The sequence below is a fragment of the Metarhizium brunneum genome, chromosome 7, assembly GCF_013426205.1.
Source record: "Metarhizium brunneum chromosome 7, complete sequence".
Lineage (NCBI taxonomy): Eukaryota > Fungi > Ascomycota > Sordariomycetes > Hypocreales > Clavicipitaceae > Metarhizium > Metarhizium brunneum.
In genome coordinates, this window is record NC_089428.1 from 314,422 (window position 1) to 334,877 (window position 20,456).

Consider the following 20,456-nt stretch of genomic DNA (forward strand, 5'->3'; position numbering starts at 1 on the left):
TTGGGACGCCCTTTCCAAACAGAGTGGAGGTTGCGGTGGCCTCCAGATGAGACCGGGGCTAGGCCAGCGATGCGATGCGATGCGATGAGATGAAAGAGGAGCAGGCAAGCGGGTTGGCGGGCAAGAGGGCAGGCACTAGGGTCTGGCAGCTGCCTGCACCTGTCTACAGTCTGCGTGCAGCTGCACCGCAAGTGCCTCGGGCCCGTCCCTGAGGAGCGTGGGAGTGCCGAGCACCGTCGATGGCCTCGCCACTACTCCGTACATGTCGCATCGTCGGCCTGAATGAAGGACTAGACACAGTCCGTACTGATGCCATGGCTGGATTTACTCAAGACAATCGACCTGCATACGAGCCATTCAGGACCTGCGCAAGTGACTACCACGGGCATCATCGGAGGCTGAGGCCAGGAGGCCCAGGCAGGTCTGGCTTGGGACGTCTGTGCCCAAGATCAGCCCAGCTCCAACTCGACTAAAGATGCTGCCATGAACGTGCCACACCTTCGGTACAAGTGTGCAAGGTATGGCGCCAACAATTCGTCTGGTCTGGTACAGAGGATTGGCTCGAAAATTTTTGATTCATCAGCTAACTAGTCCTCCTGCAGTTAGGGGCTGCCAGCATGCCGCCTGCCGCCAAAGCCCTCATGTTGACAGGCATATCGCAACAAGCGCAGCATATACCGAGCAATCAACATGACTTCATTCAACAATGACCACCACCGACCAGAACCAACGTACCACCATTTCTGGCGAGATTAGATCGTTGCATGACCAGCTTGCCTCGCCCGCCTGCTACGGGTTGTGCGCCGTGTCCAGCCTCGTCGTACCCGCGCTGACGTGAATTTGCCGCACAGCCAACGCCGCGGGCCTAGACTTGGACATGTACACGTACCCGTTGGCTTGCCCACTCGTGTCCAAGGTCCAGTGGCTAATTTGCTTGCTACTCCATGTCTCATTGCATTGCGAAAGGCTTGCATATGCACCTTATATGCGTACCGAGTACTGGCAAGTACTAGTATGCATACATCGGCACTCCGCAGGTAGAAGACGCCAGCTCTGTCATGTTTAACAGCTGCTGTGCCAGCAAACCCACCTTCTACGAATGCCCTATCCCTGTCACAACAGCGGCCGCCGCCGTGGCTCCTTACCGATCGAGAACGGTTTGGGGCCGACGAAGCCAAAGGCCGCGTTGGCGGAGCGGGCAAGCGCCGAGCTGACTGCAACTATTGCTGAGCCATGCGATTATAGTGCTTGGTTGACTATGTATGTGTTCGCGCAACTCCGTAAAACACACCGGGTTGAATATCGAAGCGGTACCGAGCCTCCTGAGGTGACAGGTCGGAAGTAATAGCATGGCTTGTGGTCCCTCTGGATCTGAGCCGCGTTCTTGTTCTGGCGCTCCAGTGACTTCATGGGCAGAAGGGAAATCGGAAGACGGAGTTCATCGGACACCCTGTCAACCTGTTACCCTGTCCATTTACTCCGTACTGTGCAATACATACGGAGTGCGGAGTGAAAGGACGTACACAATCGAAGCGCAACCGGCCCCATATCATCCCGCACCCGTGTCCAGAGCCTTGTCTTCCAGCTGTGCTCGAAAGCTCATGCTTGCTCATCTTACATGGCATCCCCGCCGTTCTCTCATGGTCGCTTTCTCGACACTCCCACCTCACGCCCCGGCCATCATCACCTTGCATCCGACACAGGCGTTTACGCCAGCTCCTTCAGACCCCTTTGGGCTTTACTTGACTCACACGCCCCTCCCTCCGGCCGGTAGCGTCTCCTACCCGCTATGTGGGGAGAGGGGGGTTGCTCAACATGTCAGCCTGGTGTGTACGTTAAGTAATACGCCTCCTGGGCCCCCGATGGCTGGGATATCGAGCTGCTGTGAGAGGAACCAGCTTTCGGGGTCGCATCTATGCAGGCATTTTGAAGCCAAGATCTTGCCATGTACCGACCAGTCGGACCCACCCCTAGCCTGTTGCCTTCTCCATGTGTTGTATGAACGTCGTTTAACAAGATGGCCATCTTGGATCTCAACTTCATATGACACCCCCTTTCCTCAGCCGACTTCTCAGACCCCTCTCTGAACCTCATCGCTCTTTTCAACTTATATATCCTGCCGCCTTTCCCCTTGCCGATGAGGTTTCACCATTACAGCAGAGCATTGATTGTCATTATCATCTTCAAATACGCAATTAGGCCAGAACTCTCCCAGCTTTCTTGGAAGCTCTTCTCATTGCTGCCTAAGCATATACCATCTGCTCTCTATTTTCTCTTCGTTCCTACTGGTCTTATTACATTACAAGACTGTCCAACTATCGGCTCGATGGCTCTCACAGCTTCACCAGCTGCTCCGCACAACTGGGGGCGATGGCCACAGCAGTTGCCTCACGAATTCGCCATGATGGAAGCACCTCCTTTCATGCCTTACGACTCCCGCGGAAACCCAGCGCAGATGCAGAGGCCCATTCCGCCTCAATATGTTGTGTCTCCTGCGTACAGCTCGGCGCCGATTACATCTATGACTACTTCTCATTACCAGGCTCAGAACCCCTTCGCTACATATGCGCCATATCAGAGCCCTCCGCCTTCAACCCCTGTTGGATCGCCTTTTAAACCCGAATATCAAGATCGTTCTCACCCCATGTCAATCGCCACAGATCCCGAGGCTATGCGCGCGGTTTCATCTCGACGAAGATCGAGACAGATCAGTGATGCTCGATTGCAGTCCCCGGCTCGGAGCGACTCTGATGTTTCCGTGGCACGTTCGGTTGCTTCCAATCCGACTGCCAACTCCAAGACTATCACATACAACGAAACCATTGACCCAGCTGATCGTATCAACTTCGAGACTGATGTGGATGAACTGATGAAGGCTATTCAAGCCAAAGAGGACGAGCGCAATGATACACCGGGACAGATCCTGACCCCCGCACATACACCCAAAGCCGAGATAGTCATGGATGTCCATAGTCCAGCCAACTCCTGTCATGCGACTCATGCCTCTACACCCGTTCCCGAAGCCAAGCCCAAGAAGAAGTGGGTTTGTGACGGCCCAAGTTGCAACAAGCGATTCGTGCAGAAGACGCATCTCGACATCCACCGCCGAACCCATACTGGCCTCAAGCCCTACGTCTGCACCAAAGACAACTGTGGACTTACCTTTTCTCAGCGCGGAAATCTGAAGGTGAGTGTGTCAAGCTCATGGGCCGAAACGACTTCATAGGCTAACTTTGAAAAGACTCACATGCGTCGTCACACTGGTGAAAAGCCATATTCCTGCAGCATCTGCGGTAAGACGTTCGCCCAGAGAGGAAACGTCCGATCCCACGAAGAAACGCATAAAGGTCTCAAGCCTTTTATCTGCAGGCTCGATGATTGCAACAAGTCCTTTTCTCAGCTCGGCAACATGAAGACTCATCAGAACAACTTCCATAAGGAGACCTTGAAGAACCTTACTAGCATGTTTTTCAAGTTTGTCCAACTGGGCGAGGTCCCTGAGGAGCACCAGGACCTTTTTGATTATTTCAAGGAGCATTATAAAAACAGCAACAAGGGCATCAAAGGTCGTGGCAAGGCCAGAACTGTTGCTGCAAGGAAGCCCAAGGGCAACTCTCAACAGACTGCCACTGCAGCTCCTATGATGGCAAACCAGTTCCCCCAATCCCACGTGGCCAACTCGGCTCCGGCATATGTTCCTCGCAACTTCGGCATGTTTGAGACTGAGGCAGACCACGCGACAAGTGGTATGCTGTATGAGGACGAGCACGCTCGACAGATGGCCTTTGCCAACCGTCTGTACCAATAGAATGAATAACATCTACGACGACATGACGAACCATATGGACACCGGCAACTTTCGCAAGGCTGTCAATGCATTAGTGCTTCCCTATGATTGATATGAACCTGTTAATATAACCGAAAATGGCTGTAGTCAGCAGCCTGATATTTTTTCCCCGTCACCCTTTTTACGCATCATGTAATGCAATATCTTCCTGGAGGAATACCCTGGGCGGCTTACAAACAACTTCGTTTCCACCATGTTTCAAAAGTTAAGCAGGGCCGGCAGCGCTTTATATCAAGTCTCGTTTTTGACCTTTTCTTTTACACAGTCACCATCAGCATTGGGTATGGCAAGTGTGTCTGCATTTTCGCAGAAAACAAAAATCATGTGGCTATTTTACATTTGCAGGAGCAATGGGATATTGGATTTGGAATAACCGTGCGATGTTAAAACGACTTAGTTTGGAGGAGTTTTAATGTGCTTTTGTCCATGCAGAAAGGAGGCTGTTTGAAAACAGGTTTTGTTTATTTGGTTATATTTCGAATATTTTGTCACCATTGCATCATTATACCACCATCTGTTTATGCTTTTTGTTGGAAAATTATTGCTGCTTTTCTCTGTACGAATATGGACTGGATTCGCGGTTCGATCACTATGGAATCGATTTAGTGTGCTATGGTATTGGGTATTTTTTTTTCCTAGTATGAAGATCTATTTATTGTGCGCCAGAGGAGCCCCCGAGGCCAAGATTATTGCTAGGTGCTTTCCTGCAATGGGGATTTTCTCTCAAGACAGAATAACATGATCTATTGTGCTTCGCAACACACTCTTGACGCCAAGACGTAGAATCGAACTGTGCCTGGTTTGGACCTCGTTTCTGTTGGGATGGGCGGAAGTCCCGACTGTTTCGACACGGAGAGAACGAAGTGCGTATGTACGAGGCATTGGAACTGGGACACACACCTCTCTTCTCCACCACACTCAAGACACCATGCAGGGAGAATCTGAACGGGACTTGTCCATATGGGAGTCCTCCCCGGGAGGTCTGGCATCTTCGCTCAAGCCTCTTTGTGGTAAAGACTCGATAGAATAAACCAAGAAAAGTGACAGCGGAGAGCAAGGAAGCCTGTTGGCCGCATCGATTCCGCCCTCAAACCAGTCAAGTGTTGGGGAGGAGAGCACCATCCCATATCGCCAGACCCCGGGCAAGCCAGGACCAAAAAGGCAGCTACAACGAATGATTGGACAAGGCTACCGTGTACCCGGGAACATGGGTGTTCCTTGCGTCTTGTCATTTTCAATTCTCTCCGACCGACCGGTTTGGTTGCCAATCCCTCCTCCTCCAGGTTGGCGACAATGTTTAGTCAGAGGGTGTGCATTACGTGCATCGTTTTGCCGCACGACGGCATGGCGCAACTACTGCTGGGGGACGTGGACCACCTCGGGTCCCCCCCCAAAAAAAGAGTGATGCAAGACTTTCTGGGGATAGACTGCTGCGTCTGAAGGCGCCGACTTGTCGCCGTGCGACTGTTGGTCCCGATGCTGTGGAATAGGGAGCGGCAGAACCCGGTTGCCTTGGGCTGCATGCCAAATGTCGGGGGGAACACGTTGAGAGGGCATGAATTTTTTTTTTTTGGTTGTTTTCGCTACACAAGCACGACTGCTGGGCTACACAACTTGCTGTGCTGAAGACAATGCCAGGGTCGTTCATCCGATCTTGGTGGACGGGGGAATAGCAACTCTTGCGGAACGCCACGCATGTTGGACCTGGGCAATCGGCGGTCATCGGCGCGCTCCCAGGTAATCCTAGCCACACTTTTGGAGATGAGATGAGTACAACTGGGATTGAGCCGGGGTGGTTCCAGCTTCACCAGGTTGAGTGTGGCGCAACTGTGCATCTGGCACGCTGCATGGACAAGGGCGCTGAAGCGGCTTGACCGTGTTTTCTCCATCTCGGTTTCTGCGTGTTTGTGAAGCGCGGCATGACCGCTACTTGTGCGTTGGCAACCTGATTTTTTTTCTCCTAACAGAAAGTGCGGGCGAAGGCATGACATGGCAAGCGTGTATCGGCATGGCTGGCAAGGTGGTGACTGGAGGTGGCAGGGTATTCTCGGCGGATAAGCTGCGAAATCCTCAAGAGGGACTTGCAGACACAGCTATACATGACAAGATTTTCTTGGGCTGAGAGATGCCCGGCATTGCTGCCAGTGTCTGACGGGATGGGTTGACGAGACAGACGTGCATGCAGGCAAGCTACGTTGTATTTTCTGTTGGTTGACATGGTTGTTGAAAAGATCGGTCTGCATGGGTGCACCAGATCTGGCTGCTTGTTCGGGACATACAGTAGCATTGCGGCTTCGTCGAATTCACCGCCTGCGGACGGGCATCTTTCGGGGTTGGTCTATTGCGAAAAACTGCAACTGTTGCTAGACACAGGTTGGGGGTATATTGCACCCCGTGCAGCAGCTGCAAGTCTCACCATCACGAGAAAGCGTGAGTATCGTAGGTTGTTGGCGGGTGATGATGCGGGTTGATGGGACGAACAACACCTCTGATGCCGGCTACCTGACCATCAACAATGTCAAACGATCAACCAGACACCTTTGTGTATGTATGTCGCACCCGAAAATGCTCCTCCTGCTAAGCATCGAAGCGGCAATTCCGTCGCTACTAGGACCAAAGCACAGCCTTGGCCGAGTATAATGAATCATCAACTCTTCGTTTCACGTGTATTGCAAGGACACATCCGAGGAGAAGAACTACCAAGCAAGAAAAGAAGCAAAGACTCTTCAATGCTCTAGCCTGCCTTTGGTTTCCCAGCCCGTTCTGCCGAGAGCTTGTTCGAGTTTCAAACAAGCGCAACGGGCTTCATGATGAAGTGAAACCCGCTGTCTTTGCGCGGCGCCACGATGACCACTACAAGGATCATTTTGAGAGGCTATGACGGACAGGCGCCGATGAAAACCAACAGGCTGGTCGGTTTAAACACCGGAGGCTACTTTGGAAGGTTGGTATCGAATCTTTGAGGGAGAATGCCGGCCAGGCTGAACAAGTGTGGTCCGATTTCCAGCATCGAAACCCCTCTGCCATTTGAGACGAAAGCCGCGCGGGTAGTGGCTTGCCGGTATGTGGTTGATGAACACAACCATCACTCTCCAAACTTCAACTGCCAGCGTTTCTCAATGGATTCGGGGGGAAAGTAGTCGATTAGCAGAGGCGCCGGGAGGCCCTATCCATGGCTCTAACCACGGCAACGGGGAAGCTGTCGAGCTACATCCGGATTATAGAGCTAGCCTCCATGCAGGGTTGACACGAAGAGAATGTTATCGCCACTCTTGAGTTCATATGATTCCTCCCCTTCCAACTCCCAGTCAGCATCGTTAATAAGAACTAGGATTCCCGGTCGGCTGCCGTGACCCAACAGCCTGGTTAGCGGTGCTCGAGTGGTGCCGAAACGGAAATGGCGGTTGCGAAGAAAAAAAGTACTACCTGAAATGATGAGATACGCCATGCTCTTACCCGAGTAGCCACTTGACCAATCTCTACTGGTTTGAGCGATGCTTTCGGCGCACGTTCACTTGGCAGAAGGCAACGTTGCGAGTGGAAAATGACTTCTCACAACAGAAAGGGGTGCGTGTTTTGAGAGGCCGCACGGGGATGAGACACAAAATTGCAAATTCACATACAGATGATCGTCCAGGACAAAAAGTTCCGTGCGCGTGTCATTCATGACGTTCTGGCAAAGATGATGGATCAAGAAGGCGATATTAGCCGGTTGCCCCCCCTTGTCCTTGACGGGAAGTCTGAGCGAATGGTGACGCTGGTCGGCAAAGAGCATCTCCAAGCCTCCTCTGTAGCCGACATTGTTAGTCGGGTTCTAGCGTCATAATGGACGAAGGACTGGGACCAGGGGACGCAGAGATCTCAACGGTGATGGCTGCCCTTGAGATGGCGATTGGGCGTATGGCGATGTCGCGAAGACCAGGCCAGGTCCCTGACTCGTGAACATCGTTGGCTGTCCAGCTGAATGTGCGACAAAATAACTTGGGAAGTGCGAGCGAAGTGGACTTACGAGAATTCAACGGCTACAGTAAGTTGCCCGTCGGGGCACGCGATTTCCGCTGCGGCCATTCTTCTTGGTATGTGTACGATTGTGTGAAAAGCAAGAGGCACAGTGCTCCGTGAAGTAGAAAGTTACAATTTGCAATGATGGATTTGCGCGTGGAGGCAGGAAGTGAATCTTAGCATATTACTATGGCTGCATGTGCAGGAATTTGTTAGTGCGAAATCGATGCTTATCGATAAGAACCTTGCTCCTCCACAACGTCCATTCAAGCCTGCGTAGCCAATCAGATCTCTCGACGGACACAATTTTCAGACTCACCTCGAATGCTCTCTCGTAGACGCCTGTCGACATGGCCGCTGAAGGGCTGTCAGTAGAGTACCTGTCTGCCGGTGCTAACAGGCAGACTTCGGTTGCAGACTGGAGCAAGACTGGCTTGTTGGCTTTTGGAGCCGATGTGAATATTGCCCTCTGGCGCCCGACCGTGAGTTCTTGACCCTTGCCAAACCCTGCGATTCGCATTTGATGTCTAACAAAATGCATTTCCAAAGGCTCATCCGCCTCGCGGTATTGAGCATATTCTTAGTGGCCACAAAGAAACGGTCAAAGCAGTAGTATTTCTGCCTGAAAGCGACGAGGATGGCTCGAGCTACATCGCGTCAGGCTCCGATGACAAGACTCTCATCTTCTGGAAGTCAAAGGGTCATGGCCACAACTTCGAAGCTGTCCAGTCGTCCTCCGAACATACTGCTCCTGTAAATTGCGTCGCTGCCGTGAGGATTGCTGGCGAACCGGCCAAATGGATTGTCGCAACGGGAGCAGCGGACGCAACAATCAAGATCTGGTCTTTTGAGAATGATCAACTGCAACTTCTCCAATCCATCAAGACAACGCCGAAATTCTTTCCTTTAACTCTCTCTTTGGGTATTATTGACGGCGACGTGCTCATTCTAGCGGCTGCTGGCACGCGCGAGACCGTCCAGATCCTCACGGCTGATCTCAATACTCCAAGCATGGACTTTAGTGTGCAAGCGACCCTATCTGGACACGAAGGCTGGGTACGCTCGTTGAGTTTTACAAAAGAGACAAACGAAGCTGGTAGCGATCTTCTTCTGGCATCAGCCAGCCAAGACAAGTACATTCGTATTTGGAGAATTCACCAAGGACAAGAGCTACCGGCTCTAGCAGCAGCCGGGTCAGATCCCCTCAGCGGTGCGTTTCTTCCTGGGAAATCTCCGTCAAATAAGGCACACCATTTGAAAGCCGCAGGCAAAGACTTTTCCGTGACGTTCGAAGCATTGCTGCTCGGCCACGAAGATTGGATTTATAGCGCAAGATGGAAAACGCGTGCCGACGGCAAGCTGCAACTTCTCTCAACCTCTGCCGACAACTCTTTGGCAATTTGGGAAGCTGATCCCGCCTCTGGCATCTGGGTTAGCATGGCAAGGCTGGGCGAGATCAGCAGAGAAAAGGGGGCCACGACAGCAACTGGCAGTACCGGCGGTTTCTGGACTGGGCTGTGGTCGCCGCTCGGCGACTCTGTTGCTTGTCTTGGAAGGACAGGAAGCTGGAGACGCTGGGAACACGATTCCTCAACCGATACGTGGAAGCCATGTGTCGCCATTACTGGTCACACCAAGGCAGTGACTGGCATTACTTGGGCCAAGGGCGGCGACTATCTCCTGTCAACAAGCTCTGATCAGACATCACGATTGCATACCAGATGGACGGCATCTGGCGCTGGCACGTGGCATGAAATGTCTCGGCCGCAAATTCACGGATACGACTTGAACTGCATTGACTCACTGGGGGACTCTCAATTTGTCTCTGGTGCTGATGAGAAGCTCATGAGAGTGTTCAGCGAGCCCAAGGCAGTTGCGACACTACTCAACAATCTTGCAGGCTTTGGCCATGAGAATGTGGAAAACATGCCAGATGCGGCTAATATGCCTGTTCTTGGTCTTTCCAACAAGGCCATTGATACGGTGGATGATGACCAAGAGATCCAACCCATCGATGACCGCGACCGAGAAGCGGTGGATCCTGCCTCGGTGGTCAAGAAGTCATACCTGGAAATCGACCACCCGCCATTCGAAGAAACCCTTTCAAGACACACTCTGTGGCCAGAGGTTGAGAAGCTATATGGCCACGGCTATGAAATCTCATGCCTTGCAACCAGCCATGATGGCAAACTCATTGCCAGCGCCTGCAAAGCCAGCTCTACCAACCATGCCGTGATTCGACTGTTTGAGACGGAGAAGTGGACAGAAATCCGACCACCGCTCGTAGCACACTCTCTGACGGCCACTCGACTCAGGTTCTCAGGCGACGACAGGTACCTCCTCAGTGTCGGTCGCGACCGGCAGTGGGCTGTGTTTGAGAGAAATACTGGCATCGACGCCATGTACGAGCTGCTCCAGTCAAATCCCAAGGGCCATAGCAGAATGATTCTTGACGCTGCCTGGGCACCGACACAAGCGCCTCTCTTTGCCACGGCAGGCAGAGACAAGCAGGTTAGAATTTGGTCTTCACAGGTGGGAGAAGCCGGGAAGTTGCACTTTACTCAAACCGCCAGTCTTGCCTGCGGTGGTTCGGTCACATCTGTCGACTTCGTATCAACTATTGTCGGGGGAAAGCTGGTTTTGGCGGTCGGGACGGAAGCGGGCAAGGTCAGCATCTGCTTAGTGAATGAAGATGGTTTGGCAGTCACTGAATTGCCATCACAACCAGAGTAAGTTGATAACGGGACAAGCACTTTCATCCAACAGCTGAATCCCATGACTAACGTGATGTAGGTTGAATCTTCCCAAGACAGTTCTTCAATTGGCCTGGAAACCAATCCGCAAACCCGACGAGTCTGGCTACACACTAGCAGTGGCTGGTGATGATAGCTCTCTGAGGCTGATTTCGTTCAATGAATCCTATTTATGAATACAATGAATAGACTGAAATAAAAACACAGTTGCAAAAGGAAGGGTATGCGTTTTCACCCAAGTGTTGCCAACTCTGACGCAATGCAAGTACAAGTCTATCTTGCGCCTTACATGATCAATACGCCAGTGGCAGTTTAGCGCGTGCCTTTGTCTGGTGTTGGCAACTCTTATTCACCGTTGGGATCCCTGTGATAGTTTGCATTATTAACAGCGTGAGTGAGCGATGCGCCCTTCCTATACTTGCCAGCCATACGAGGTCAAGCATATCAATACTCTTGTCTTGCAGTGTTGCATGATGATGCACGAACGGCAATGCACCACCGTCCTGCTGCTTGGCCCAGTTCACAAAAGATGGTGCCAACCTCACAGAACGACGATGCTTCATCTTGTGCAGCAATATGACAAATGCTCCGGCGTCAGGCTAGACAATCGGAATAGTCAAGGGTCATTACAGCGACATGTTTCAAGGTAATGTAAATGCGTGACGTTGGCTGGCCCTGCGTTAACATGCGACAGGCGTCATCTCTGCGGGCGAGACTTCATCTCCAATCCCCGGGGATGCAGCAGTGTACATGGTCACTGTAGAGGCGAACCATCTGTCCGGAGCATCTCCAGATGTCCTCTGCTGGTACCAGGCGCACCCTTCCAATCGCTTGAAACGGGCTTTGCGGCCGCCATTGATCTCATCAAGCCTGTGCGAATTATGCGCTGGCTCCGCTAACTCCGGGAGCCGGTCTCTGCACAATACCCTCCCAACCGGGAAATCCACCATGTGCAGTGGTGCCAAAACGACCACGAGCCGGTACAAATCTCCTTTATAAGAGCGGTACATGAAACTGCCACCACCACGTCTTCAAGTTGTATACACTTCTCATTCCATCCCATCCATTTGCGACATCTACAGCCATGTCCTTCCCCGGCTTCTTATACAGCCAGCTCATCCAACGGCTGCCCTACCCATCAGGCTCGCACGCCGGCCAGACCGTCATCGTCACAGGCAGCAACGTCGGCCTGGGCAAAGAAGCAGCGCGCCACTTTGCCCGGCTCCACGCCAAAAAGGTGATACTCGCGGTGCGCAGCCTCGAAAAGGGCGAGGCCGCCAAGCAAGACATCGAGAGCAGCCTACGCGATGCCGGCGGCGCAGGCAGCACGACCGAGGTGCACGTCTGGCCGCTCGACATGGCCAGCTACGCCTCTGTCGAGGCCTTCGCCGCCCGCGCCAACTCGGAGCTGAGCCGGCTCGACGTCCTCGTCGCCAACGCGGGCATCGCATCGGGCAGCTACTACACCGCCGAGGGCAACGAGAGCATGGTGACGGTCAACGTCGTGTCGACCTTTCTGCTCGCCGCCCTGGTCCTCCCCAAGATGAAGGAGTCGGCGAGGCAGTTCGGCACCAGGCCCACCCTGACAATCACCTCGTCGGGCGTGCATGCCGAGGCGGCGGACCTCGTTGCGCGGGCCGCCGCCGCGGGGGAGCTGTGGCCCCTCGTCAACGACCGGCAGACGGTCGAGGCGCACTTTGCCGCGCAGTACCCTGCGTCCAAGCTGCTCGAGATATTTGGCGTCAGGGCCATAGGCGAGCAGAGCCCCGCGGCCGGGTTCCCCGTCACTATTAACTGTGTCGACCCTGGGCTTTGTCACTCGGAGCTGGGCCGGGATTATCCCACCTGGGGGTTCTGGCTGCTGAAGCTGCTTCTGGCGCGCTCGACTGAGGTTGGGAGTAGGAATCTGGTGGCTGCGGGCTCCATGGGCCAAGAGTCCCACGGCAAGTATGTGTCGGACTGTGTGGTCGCTGAGCCGTCGGCGTTTTTGGACAGCGAGGACGGACGCAAGGTGCAGAAGATGTTTTGGAAAGAGTTGACGCAGAAGCTGGACGAGATTAAGCCTGGTGTTTCGGGGAACTTTTTGTAATGTTGTTGAAATATTCTTTTTAAACTTATAACATGTCCACGAGGCCATCAATTGATTCAAGGTCATATGCCTGATACAGGGCTGGTTATATGTTGGCAAATCCACCTTGCTATTGAAGTCCTGATTCGATGCAGTTACTTAGCTGTAGTCACCTGCCTGGTTGATTATTTTGCATCAATTTATAGTAGCTGACGAGTCTCCATGGTCTCCCAAATAGTAACTCGCAAACCACATCCCCCGTTTACATCCACCGACAATCCGGCTCATGAATCTCACAGCAGCAGCTCTTTTCTGCTCAGCGCGCCTCCACCAAGAGCAAAGCTCGCCTTCAAAGGCGTGACACTGGACAAAACACCGACGTTAGCACCAAATCTTCCGCAACACCCCTATCCCCAGTATGAAGGTGAAGGACCTACCTTGTGTGGCCTTGCTTCAGGATCCAGCCATCATTACCAGGTTCAGACTCGTCCACACTCCTGCGCACGTCGGCCACCCTCGGCGACCATTTGAACTGCCTGTGCAAGTGGCCAGTCCCAGGAACCCAGCTCCCGTCCCTGCCTGCTTCGCCGTCGGGGCCCTCTCGAATACGAGCCTCCTCCATGTCCGTGTCCGCCTCGTCCTCGACCTCCTCGAAGCAGCTGCCCTCCCACTTATTCTGAAGCATGTCGGCAAAGACGGTCTTGCGAGCCTCGACGCCCTCCACCAGCGGCACGTTGACGCTGTACAGGTCCACGCTGCCGTCCTGCGGCCACTGCTTGTACAGGGCCTCGATAACCTTGACGCCGTGCCGGCACGCGGCTTCAATCACGGCCGGGGCGTGGTGGTCTTGTCGCGAGACGATGGCGAAGCTCAGGGCGATGGACTTTTTCCGACACACGGCGGCTTCCATGGCGGCGCCGATGGTTCCCGAGCTGAGGGCGTAGACGGCCGTCGAGTTTCTGCCGTAGTTTGGTCCGCTGACCACCAGGTCCACGGGGCCTTTGTCGTGGAAGAAGTGGTAGAGGCCGATCTGCGCACAGGAGGCGGGCGTTCCGTCGAGGAGGATCCATTCCTCGACTTGGTTGGTAGGGGAGGGCCGCTGATGGAGAGTGCCTTTGGAGGCGTCGTGGACGGCTGTGCCTGGCCGGTAGTAGAGCGGCTTCAGGGTCTGGCCGATCATGTAGGCCTTTCCGATCCATGAGCGCTGCGTGTGCGGCAAGCAGACGGAGACGGTGTGGCCGGCCTGTTGGAGCTGTCTGACGAGGCAGTGGACGTAGGGGGATGACTCTGGAGACGGCGGGCCGTCGTCGTTTGTGACGAGGATGTGCATGTTTTCGCTGGACAAGTTGGATAATGGGGGGGTCAGTGTTTGGGATCGATCAGAGAGGGTTTTGGCACGGCAACAACAACAGCGAGAGACTCCATTGCGAGGTCCATGAGTTGCTTATAAGATGAAGTCGTGGGTATAGGGGTCGTGAGAGCTGCTGTCGAGGGAAAAGAATGCTTTTTCATGTTTCCCTCCGGCAACCGAGGTCAACGGCGATCGTGAATGGATGACATGATGCAACGCCTTGCCCAATTCGGGCATTAAAGTGTTGGTGATGCATCGCGGCCGGAGTCGGGCTCCACAATCGGTGGAGACCCGGGACGCATACGGGCAGACTCCGGAGCCTTGGAACAGCGTGAATGCCCTCCTCTGGGTGTGGGAACCCACTCTTGACTAATGTGTTCGCCCCTGACAAATGTATTTGCCCGTGACTAATTCGCCTTTGACTAATGTATTCGCCCTTGAGAAGTCGTCGTCGGTGTTGGGCCGGTTGTGTCGTTGACCAAAGTCCAGCCTTGCAAGATGCCATGGACAAATGTGACCAAGAGTATTAGGAAGTGACGTATTTAAAAACTGCACTACACCAGCCACCTTATCCAACACTGACCCAAGTATATGATCTATAGTATAGTATATTTACCTAGCAACAAGGCGCCGTTAGTGCTTCGAGGACCGCGAGGAAGCCAGGCAGGTTGATGAGCGGGCCGCCATTATTAGATCTATTTGTTCCGTGACTTAGTAGTTAACATTGATAACCACTCTAACACTCTGAAGGTACTGACACTGCAAGCTGAGCTGCTCGGGTTCACAGAAGCTGGATCTTCGTAGTCTGTTTGGGTAGACATACTGCCATGGGGAGCAATGGCAAGGGTGTACCAATGGTGGTCAACTTTTATCACAGCTATGCGAGTCTCTGAGAAAATACGGGGACACCTGTTCACGTCCATGGTTATGAAGGGGATTTATAGGCTCTACTGCCCACGCCGTGAATGGCATAGATCTTATTGCACCGGAGATGTTCACAAATAAGTCGCTGACCACTTTGGTCGTCATCTGCATTGAACGTGCTTGACAGTCTGACTTGAGACCTGTCAGAGAGCCACAGGCCACACATGTAAGCTGAACATCTGGGTGCTCGGCCAAAGGCTGCTGTTTCTGGATATCTTGCTGCATGCCTCGACGATCAAGCCTGATCACCATTGTGGCAAGAACATATAAATCCCAGTTGGGAAATTTCCTCGTATTCTCGTGGCCTTGAACTGTTGCCCGGATAACCTTGATCTTGACAAGAATACCCCTATCCATCTGCGTAAGCGTCCATGATTCTGGGTTTTGACCGTGACTAGGCCTAGTCCTGTGATGTTGGTTATTCTCAATATGTTCACCAAGGTCGGGGGCAGGCCAAGGCTGAAACCCCAGTCATGTAAGCGGTAATAATGCACTCGTCATCTCTCTCTCTTTCACCTTTTGAACAAAAACAGAAGCTCCTCTGAACTCAAAGGTAGGACAGTGTCAAACTCGGCTGCATGGTCATGAGGTGTGGGCGGTCTCAGGCCTTGCGCCGTGCGCAGGAGGATTTGCTGCAAATTGCGCTGCGAAAGAAAAGAAAGGGTGTGAGGGAATTATGCAGCTTCTCTGTTGAATGAACGTCTTTCTTTATTACGCATGAAGCTTCACCCCGTGTTCTCCTTGTGAGTTCTCCTTTGCGCCTTGTAACAATCGCGTGTCTGTGCCTAGCCAACTGCAGACGTCGCGGATAAAAGCTACCTACCAACCAGCGTAAGAGAAAAGAGGCGCTTTGACAGGGGCATACGCCTTGTCAGAAGTGTCATTTTCTTGCTTGCTGCTTCAGAATGTGTTGTTGTGTCGTACACGTGCTGAAAGGGGTTCGATGTCTATGGACAAAGGAAATTACTGCGTGGACAGCCGGTACGCTCAGCCAGCTCCCTGTTTCTCTACAATCTCTTTTGGCAAGATTTGTGCGTAGTCATGTGAAGGACACAGCCAGTCAGCTATGGATGTGATGTCGAGGAAGCATATAAACCTCTTCCACTCCCACTCCCACTGCCAGCATAACTCTCATCTACGCACTCTCGTCTACACACTCTTGTCGGCACACTCTTGTCGACACACTCTCTTCGACACACTCCCGTCTACACACTCTCGTCGCGCAAAGAAAAAAGACAGCGACGACAACAACGACCGTCCGCCAACCAAACGCACAAAAGATTCCGCTCAACACAACACAAATTCAGCCCATTTTCCAGTACGCTTTACAAGACCCAAGGCACGATGGCCCAAAGCACAGTGTCCAAGCTTGAAAGTAAGCAGGTTATGTCCTTTTGTAGATATTATACTAATTATCGTATAGATTTCCGGGTCCCAGGGACAGAGGCTCTGGAAGCCCGCTTAATGAAGTACCTAGAAGGCGATAAATATACATGGCTCCGAGAGAACTGGATACCTAAGTTTCTTCATTTGGCCGGGTCAAAGGAACCCGCTGTTGGCATTGCCTGGATCATTTGTGGAACATTGGCCCAACTAAACAGAGAAGGTTCGCATATGAAGGAAAAGCCTCTAACGCCTGATACTCTCGGCAAGATGTACGCTACTCAGGATCTGAAGCTTTTTGGCGTCTTCTTCGAAAGCAAGGAAGTTGCAGAGAAGGCCTGGAAGCAGCTACCACCGTGGATGCCAGGCAAGTTAATGACGTCGGCCGACCTAGCATCCGCAGTTCTCGCGCCTATGAAAGCCGAGGTGACTTTTACGTCCAGATACAGCATCACAGCCTGGCGTCCGGAGAAGGAACTCAAACATAAGGAATCAAGCACGTTCCATGGCTCCTCGTCATGTGGACGTCCTCGGTCTGGTCTATCTACCGCTCCATTGAATCAACTTTCCTCTTTCCCTTCTCTTAACAGTACATCCTTTGGCATTGTGAATCCCTCCGAAGACGAGGGACCAAACATAGTTGATGGCTCCTCGTCATGTGGACCTCCTGCGTCTGGTCCATCTACCGCTCCATATGGTCAAGCTTCCCCTTTCCCTTCTATCAACAATACATCCTTTGGCATTGTGAATTACTCCGAAGACGAGGGACCAAACACAGTTGATGGCTCCTCGTCATGTGGACCTCCTGCGTCTGGTCCATCTACCGCTCCATATGGTCAGCCTTCCCCTTTCCCTTCTATCAACAATACATCCTTTGGCATTGTGCGTCACTCCGACGACGAGGAATCAAGCACTTCCAGTCGTCCCAATCCTGGGGGACCAGCCGCAGTCTATCATTGGCAGGAATCTGTACCTCCTGGGCTTGGTCTGTTTCCTTTTTCATCTGGTTCACTTCCCTTGGTATATACCAATCCCTATGAATGTGGTCTTCCCTCTCCATTTGCTGCTCTACCCTCTTCCACTTCTCCTGGCGTTACATCCTATGCCGATACGGAGAAAGCCAAAGACGAGCCATCGGGCACTTCCAATCGTTCCGAACGTCCCTGGGCTAACTTTAGTGTTCCCATGGAGGGGGAGCCGCTGGTGGATGACGACGGCGTTGTCTTTGAAACCCCCGGCTTCCGAAACCGCGGAGCAGCCAAAGGGAATAAGTGTGATGGGGAGGAAGAAACCTAAAACAACAACGACAGTGGGTGGCTCTCGAGAGTAGGTTTTACCCCAGCTAGGCAGCCTAGTATGGTTTTTCCCTACGGATGAGGAGGGCAAGGACCGGTTTTAGTCTTTGAATACAACGCCTATATTGATATTGCTATCATCGTGCTCGTTGTAGTACGGCCCGAGTAGAGTGTGTTGACGGCCCGCCGTATAGTTGATGTTGCCGTCTGTTTTGCCATCCAGCTACCGGATAGTATTTTGGCCTTTGTAGTCAAAAATAATGCCAAGCAAGTACAGTCGTAGCAAGACGCGGGAATGAGCCGGCATGCCTCTTCGAACCCCGAATGCAGTGGGCGGAAAGGTCCGTCCCGGGACTCGCATATGGCCAAGGACAAACTCGTATGATATGGGTATGAAGAGGCTGCTTTAGCTGATTATTTTAAATATCTGGAGAGGCATTTTTCCCAACGATTTTCGCGGAACTGGGATGATATATAAACCTAGAATAGTCTGTCACAAGTTAAGGTGTGAGGCTACAACAGTAACAGCCAGGTTAGTAGCACAATGAGTATGACTCGAATTATACATACTCTTACACAAGTGACGGGAAGCCCTCTACAATGCCGTGTGTATAATTAGTTTCCCCTGCTCACGGAGCCCAACACTTGACGCAGCTAGATTGCTGCTACCCTGCGAGACACGGTGGCAGAAATGTCTAGTATTGTTCTCTTGGCCGCAACGGGGCGATACAAGGGCAATTTCCGAATCCGTAAAGAGTACTCGCCCTGTTTAGGGCTAGGTATAATATTACTCCAGACAAGCGGGCGAAAGCGGAAATCGAAAGGGGAGACCAAGTATTCTGGAGACGTATCTGGGGATACACTGCGTTGGCACATGTGTGCTTCAACAATTTATGACTTGACTCAACACGTTACATGACTTGAAAACGTCGAAGCGTCAAATTGTACCAGGTACACCGATGCCTCGAAATCGCCACGTTCCATATCCTATCCATGTACACCGAGCGTTGGTTGATCGAAAAACCACACCTCCATTTTTTCCTCATCCAGAGCCAGTTTTCTGCAGTGGCTCCGCGGAAGCCAGAGGTCGATCCGTAGCAAACGCCTCAATCCTCTCGACGAGGGTGAAGCTGCTGGAAAAGTTCCAATCGTCGAGCTTCTTCCCCTCCTTGTACATCGTGACCCAAGGGACCATATAGTTCCCTCCGTCTCCAACGTTGGGGGGAAATTCACCGTGGTCGACCGAGACGAAAATAATGTCCTGCTGCATTTTGGAGAGCTCCTTAATTGTTTCTTCCACACCATCGCAGTGCGCGAGACCGGGCGATGTGATTGCGACGACGACTTTCTTGTTGCTGGCTATGACCTTGACCAGATCCTGTTCATCCTTTGAGTTGATGGCGAGGACAGGCATCTTGACCAGGTAAATGTAAAAGCAGGAGTTATATAGCCGTTTCGAGCAAAGTTGTTCTTTAGATAGGGGAAAGGCGGCAAGCAGGATGTTTTGTGACTTGTCCCACTCATTCAGAGTCCAAGAAAAATGCACGTTGTCCTGGCGTTCACTTCAAGTCCTTCAAATTCAACTTCCTCGCAGGGCATATATACCAGTTCAGACAACTCTATACAATAAACGTCTTTTTTTAGACGTCAAGAGTGATTGGTTCAAGCAACAATGTCGGTTTCACGTTTCGAGCCGGACATACCTGGGCATTGGGAGGTCCCAACACGCCTTGCAATTCCGCAACCCGAGATATCGAATCATGGCATGTGAAATTGTGCCTCGTGCCCAGGTTCGAAAAGTGTTTCACCAAAAAAAGAATAAACAGGCAGGCACCCTTCTTCTACTTGCTTGTGTCAGCGTCTCTTTCAACATACCAGACCCTACTCGGCTCCACAAAGAAACTCCAACGTACTGTTTCCCTCAGACCAAGATTCTTTGACAACGAGCGTACTGCTCATTATCAAGCGGGCTGGTACGCACCGCCGACGCCTTGGCCAAACTGTGCAAGTAGTCATAGCAGCTCGTAGAGATGGGCTTCTTTGTCCCTCACGGCACATTACCATACCGTACACGCACACCCACAATCGTACCAGCAAGACGCCTCCGCAACACAACAACGGGCACACCATGGACATACCAAATATATATTCCATGTCATTAATATTACTATGCAGCGTACCAGAAGGCCAAAGCCCAGCGAGGCCAGTCAACAGCGCCATACAATGCCCGCGATGCGAACCCCCCTCCGCTCACCACCATCAACCATCCGCAACCGTATTGCCACCTCCCAGTCCTCACAACTCCTTCTCAATAGCGCCCACAACAGCCTCCCTGACCGCCTCAGCCGTCGGCATCGCGTCGCCAGCCACGCTCTTGGACACCACCTCCTGCACGACCTCCCGCGCCGCCGCAGCGACATTGATATGCTCCCCCTTGATGTAGTACCACGCGCGGCCGGCAAGAACGGTAATATGGTGCGGGAGATAGAGCACCGCGGCGATAAACGTCATGCTGCAAAGGAGGAACAGGACTGAGTCTGACCCGCGGCGTTAGCATCTTCCCAATCCAGTGTCACTTCGTCTTTTTGCCGAACCAACGTCTTCTCAGGCACGGAAGCGCAGGGAGGGCACAGCACACGTACATATAACGCTCTTCTCCCACGATCGGAACATGTTCAGCGCAAACGTCACCTCGAACGTGTACTGCTTCCGCCGCAGCCAGCGTTGGCACTCGGCAGCCACGGACATGTCGGCGGCCCCTCTTGTACAAACACGTAGACAGCAATGGGTTTCTTCTGAGCAAGTCTCGGGGAATATATCAGCGTAGCGGGCG

General features: G+C 52.6%; 7 protein-coding genes across 7 annotated transcripts; 4 read left to right on the plus strand and 3 right to left on the minus strand.

Moving 5' to 3' along the window:
• Positions 1–2,137: 2,137 nt before the first annotated feature.
• Positions 2,138–3,808, plus strand: AZF1 (Asparagine-rich zinc finger protein AZF1; the record flags this gene model as incomplete). The annotated part of the gene is made up of 2 exons (XM_014684387.2): positions 2,138–3,187; positions 3,242–3,808. The coding sequence occupies 2 exons, from the start codon at positions 2,138–2,140 to the stop codon at positions 3,806–3,808; spliced, it is 1,617 nt and encodes a 538-aa protein (XP_014539873.2).
• Positions 3,809–8,199: 4,391 nt separating this feature from the next.
• Positions 8,200–10,778, plus strand: ELP2 (Elongator complex protein 2; the record flags this gene model as incomplete). The annotated part of the gene is made up of 3 exons (XM_014684388.1): positions 8,200–8,331; positions 8,399–10,578; positions 10,643–10,778. The coding sequence occupies 3 exons, from the start codon at positions 8,200–8,202 to the stop codon at positions 10,776–10,778; spliced, it is 2,448 nt and encodes an 815-aa protein (XP_014539874.1).
• A 908-nt stretch (positions 10,779–11,686) lies between these two features.
• atnD_1 (Short chain dehydrogenase atnD) lies at positions 11,687–12,691 on the plus strand (the record flags this gene model as incomplete). The annotated part of the gene is made up of 1 exon (XM_014684389.1): positions 11,687–12,691. The coding sequence occupies one exon, from the start codon at positions 11,687–11,689 to the stop codon at positions 12,689–12,691; it is 1,005 nt and encodes a 334-aa protein (XP_014539875.1).
• A 272-nt stretch (positions 12,692–12,963) lies between these two features.
• Positions 12,964–14,000, minus strand: G6M90_00g106600 (uncharacterized protein; the record flags this gene model as incomplete). Its single annotated transcript, XM_014684390.2, has 2 exons — positions 12,964–13,033; positions 13,108–14,000. The coding sequence occupies 2 exons, from the start codon at positions 13,998–14,000 to the stop codon at positions 12,964–12,966; spliced, it is 963 nt and encodes a 320-aa protein (XP_014539876.2).
• A 2,289-nt stretch (positions 14,001–16,289) lies between these two features.
• Positions 16,290–17,624, plus strand: G6M90_00g106610 (uncharacterized protein; the record flags this gene model as incomplete). Its single annotated transcript, XM_014684391.1, has 2 exons — positions 16,290–16,320; positions 16,369–17,624. The coding sequence occupies 2 exons, from the start codon at positions 16,290–16,292 to the stop codon at positions 17,622–17,624; spliced, it is 1,287 nt and encodes a 428-aa protein (XP_014539877.1).
• Positions 17,625–18,665: 1,041 nt separating this feature from the next.
• G6M90_00g106620 (uncharacterized protein) lies at positions 18,666–19,037 on the minus strand (the record flags this gene model as incomplete). The annotated part of the gene is made up of 1 exon (XM_014684392.1): positions 18,666–19,037. One exon carries the CDS (start codon positions 19,035–19,037, stop codon positions 18,666–18,668), a length of 372 nt encoding a protein of 123 aa, XP_014539878.1.
• Positions 19,038–19,918: 881 nt separating this feature from the next.
• On the minus strand, positions 19,919–20,371 carry G6M90_00g106630 (uncharacterized protein; the record flags this gene model as incomplete). Its single annotated transcript, XM_014684393.1, has 2 exons — positions 19,919–20,160; positions 20,266–20,371. The coding sequence occupies 2 exons, from the start codon at positions 20,369–20,371 to the stop codon at positions 19,919–19,921; spliced, it is 348 nt and encodes a 115-aa protein (XP_014539879.1).
• Between the last annotated feature and the right edge of the window lie 85 nt (positions 20,372–20,456).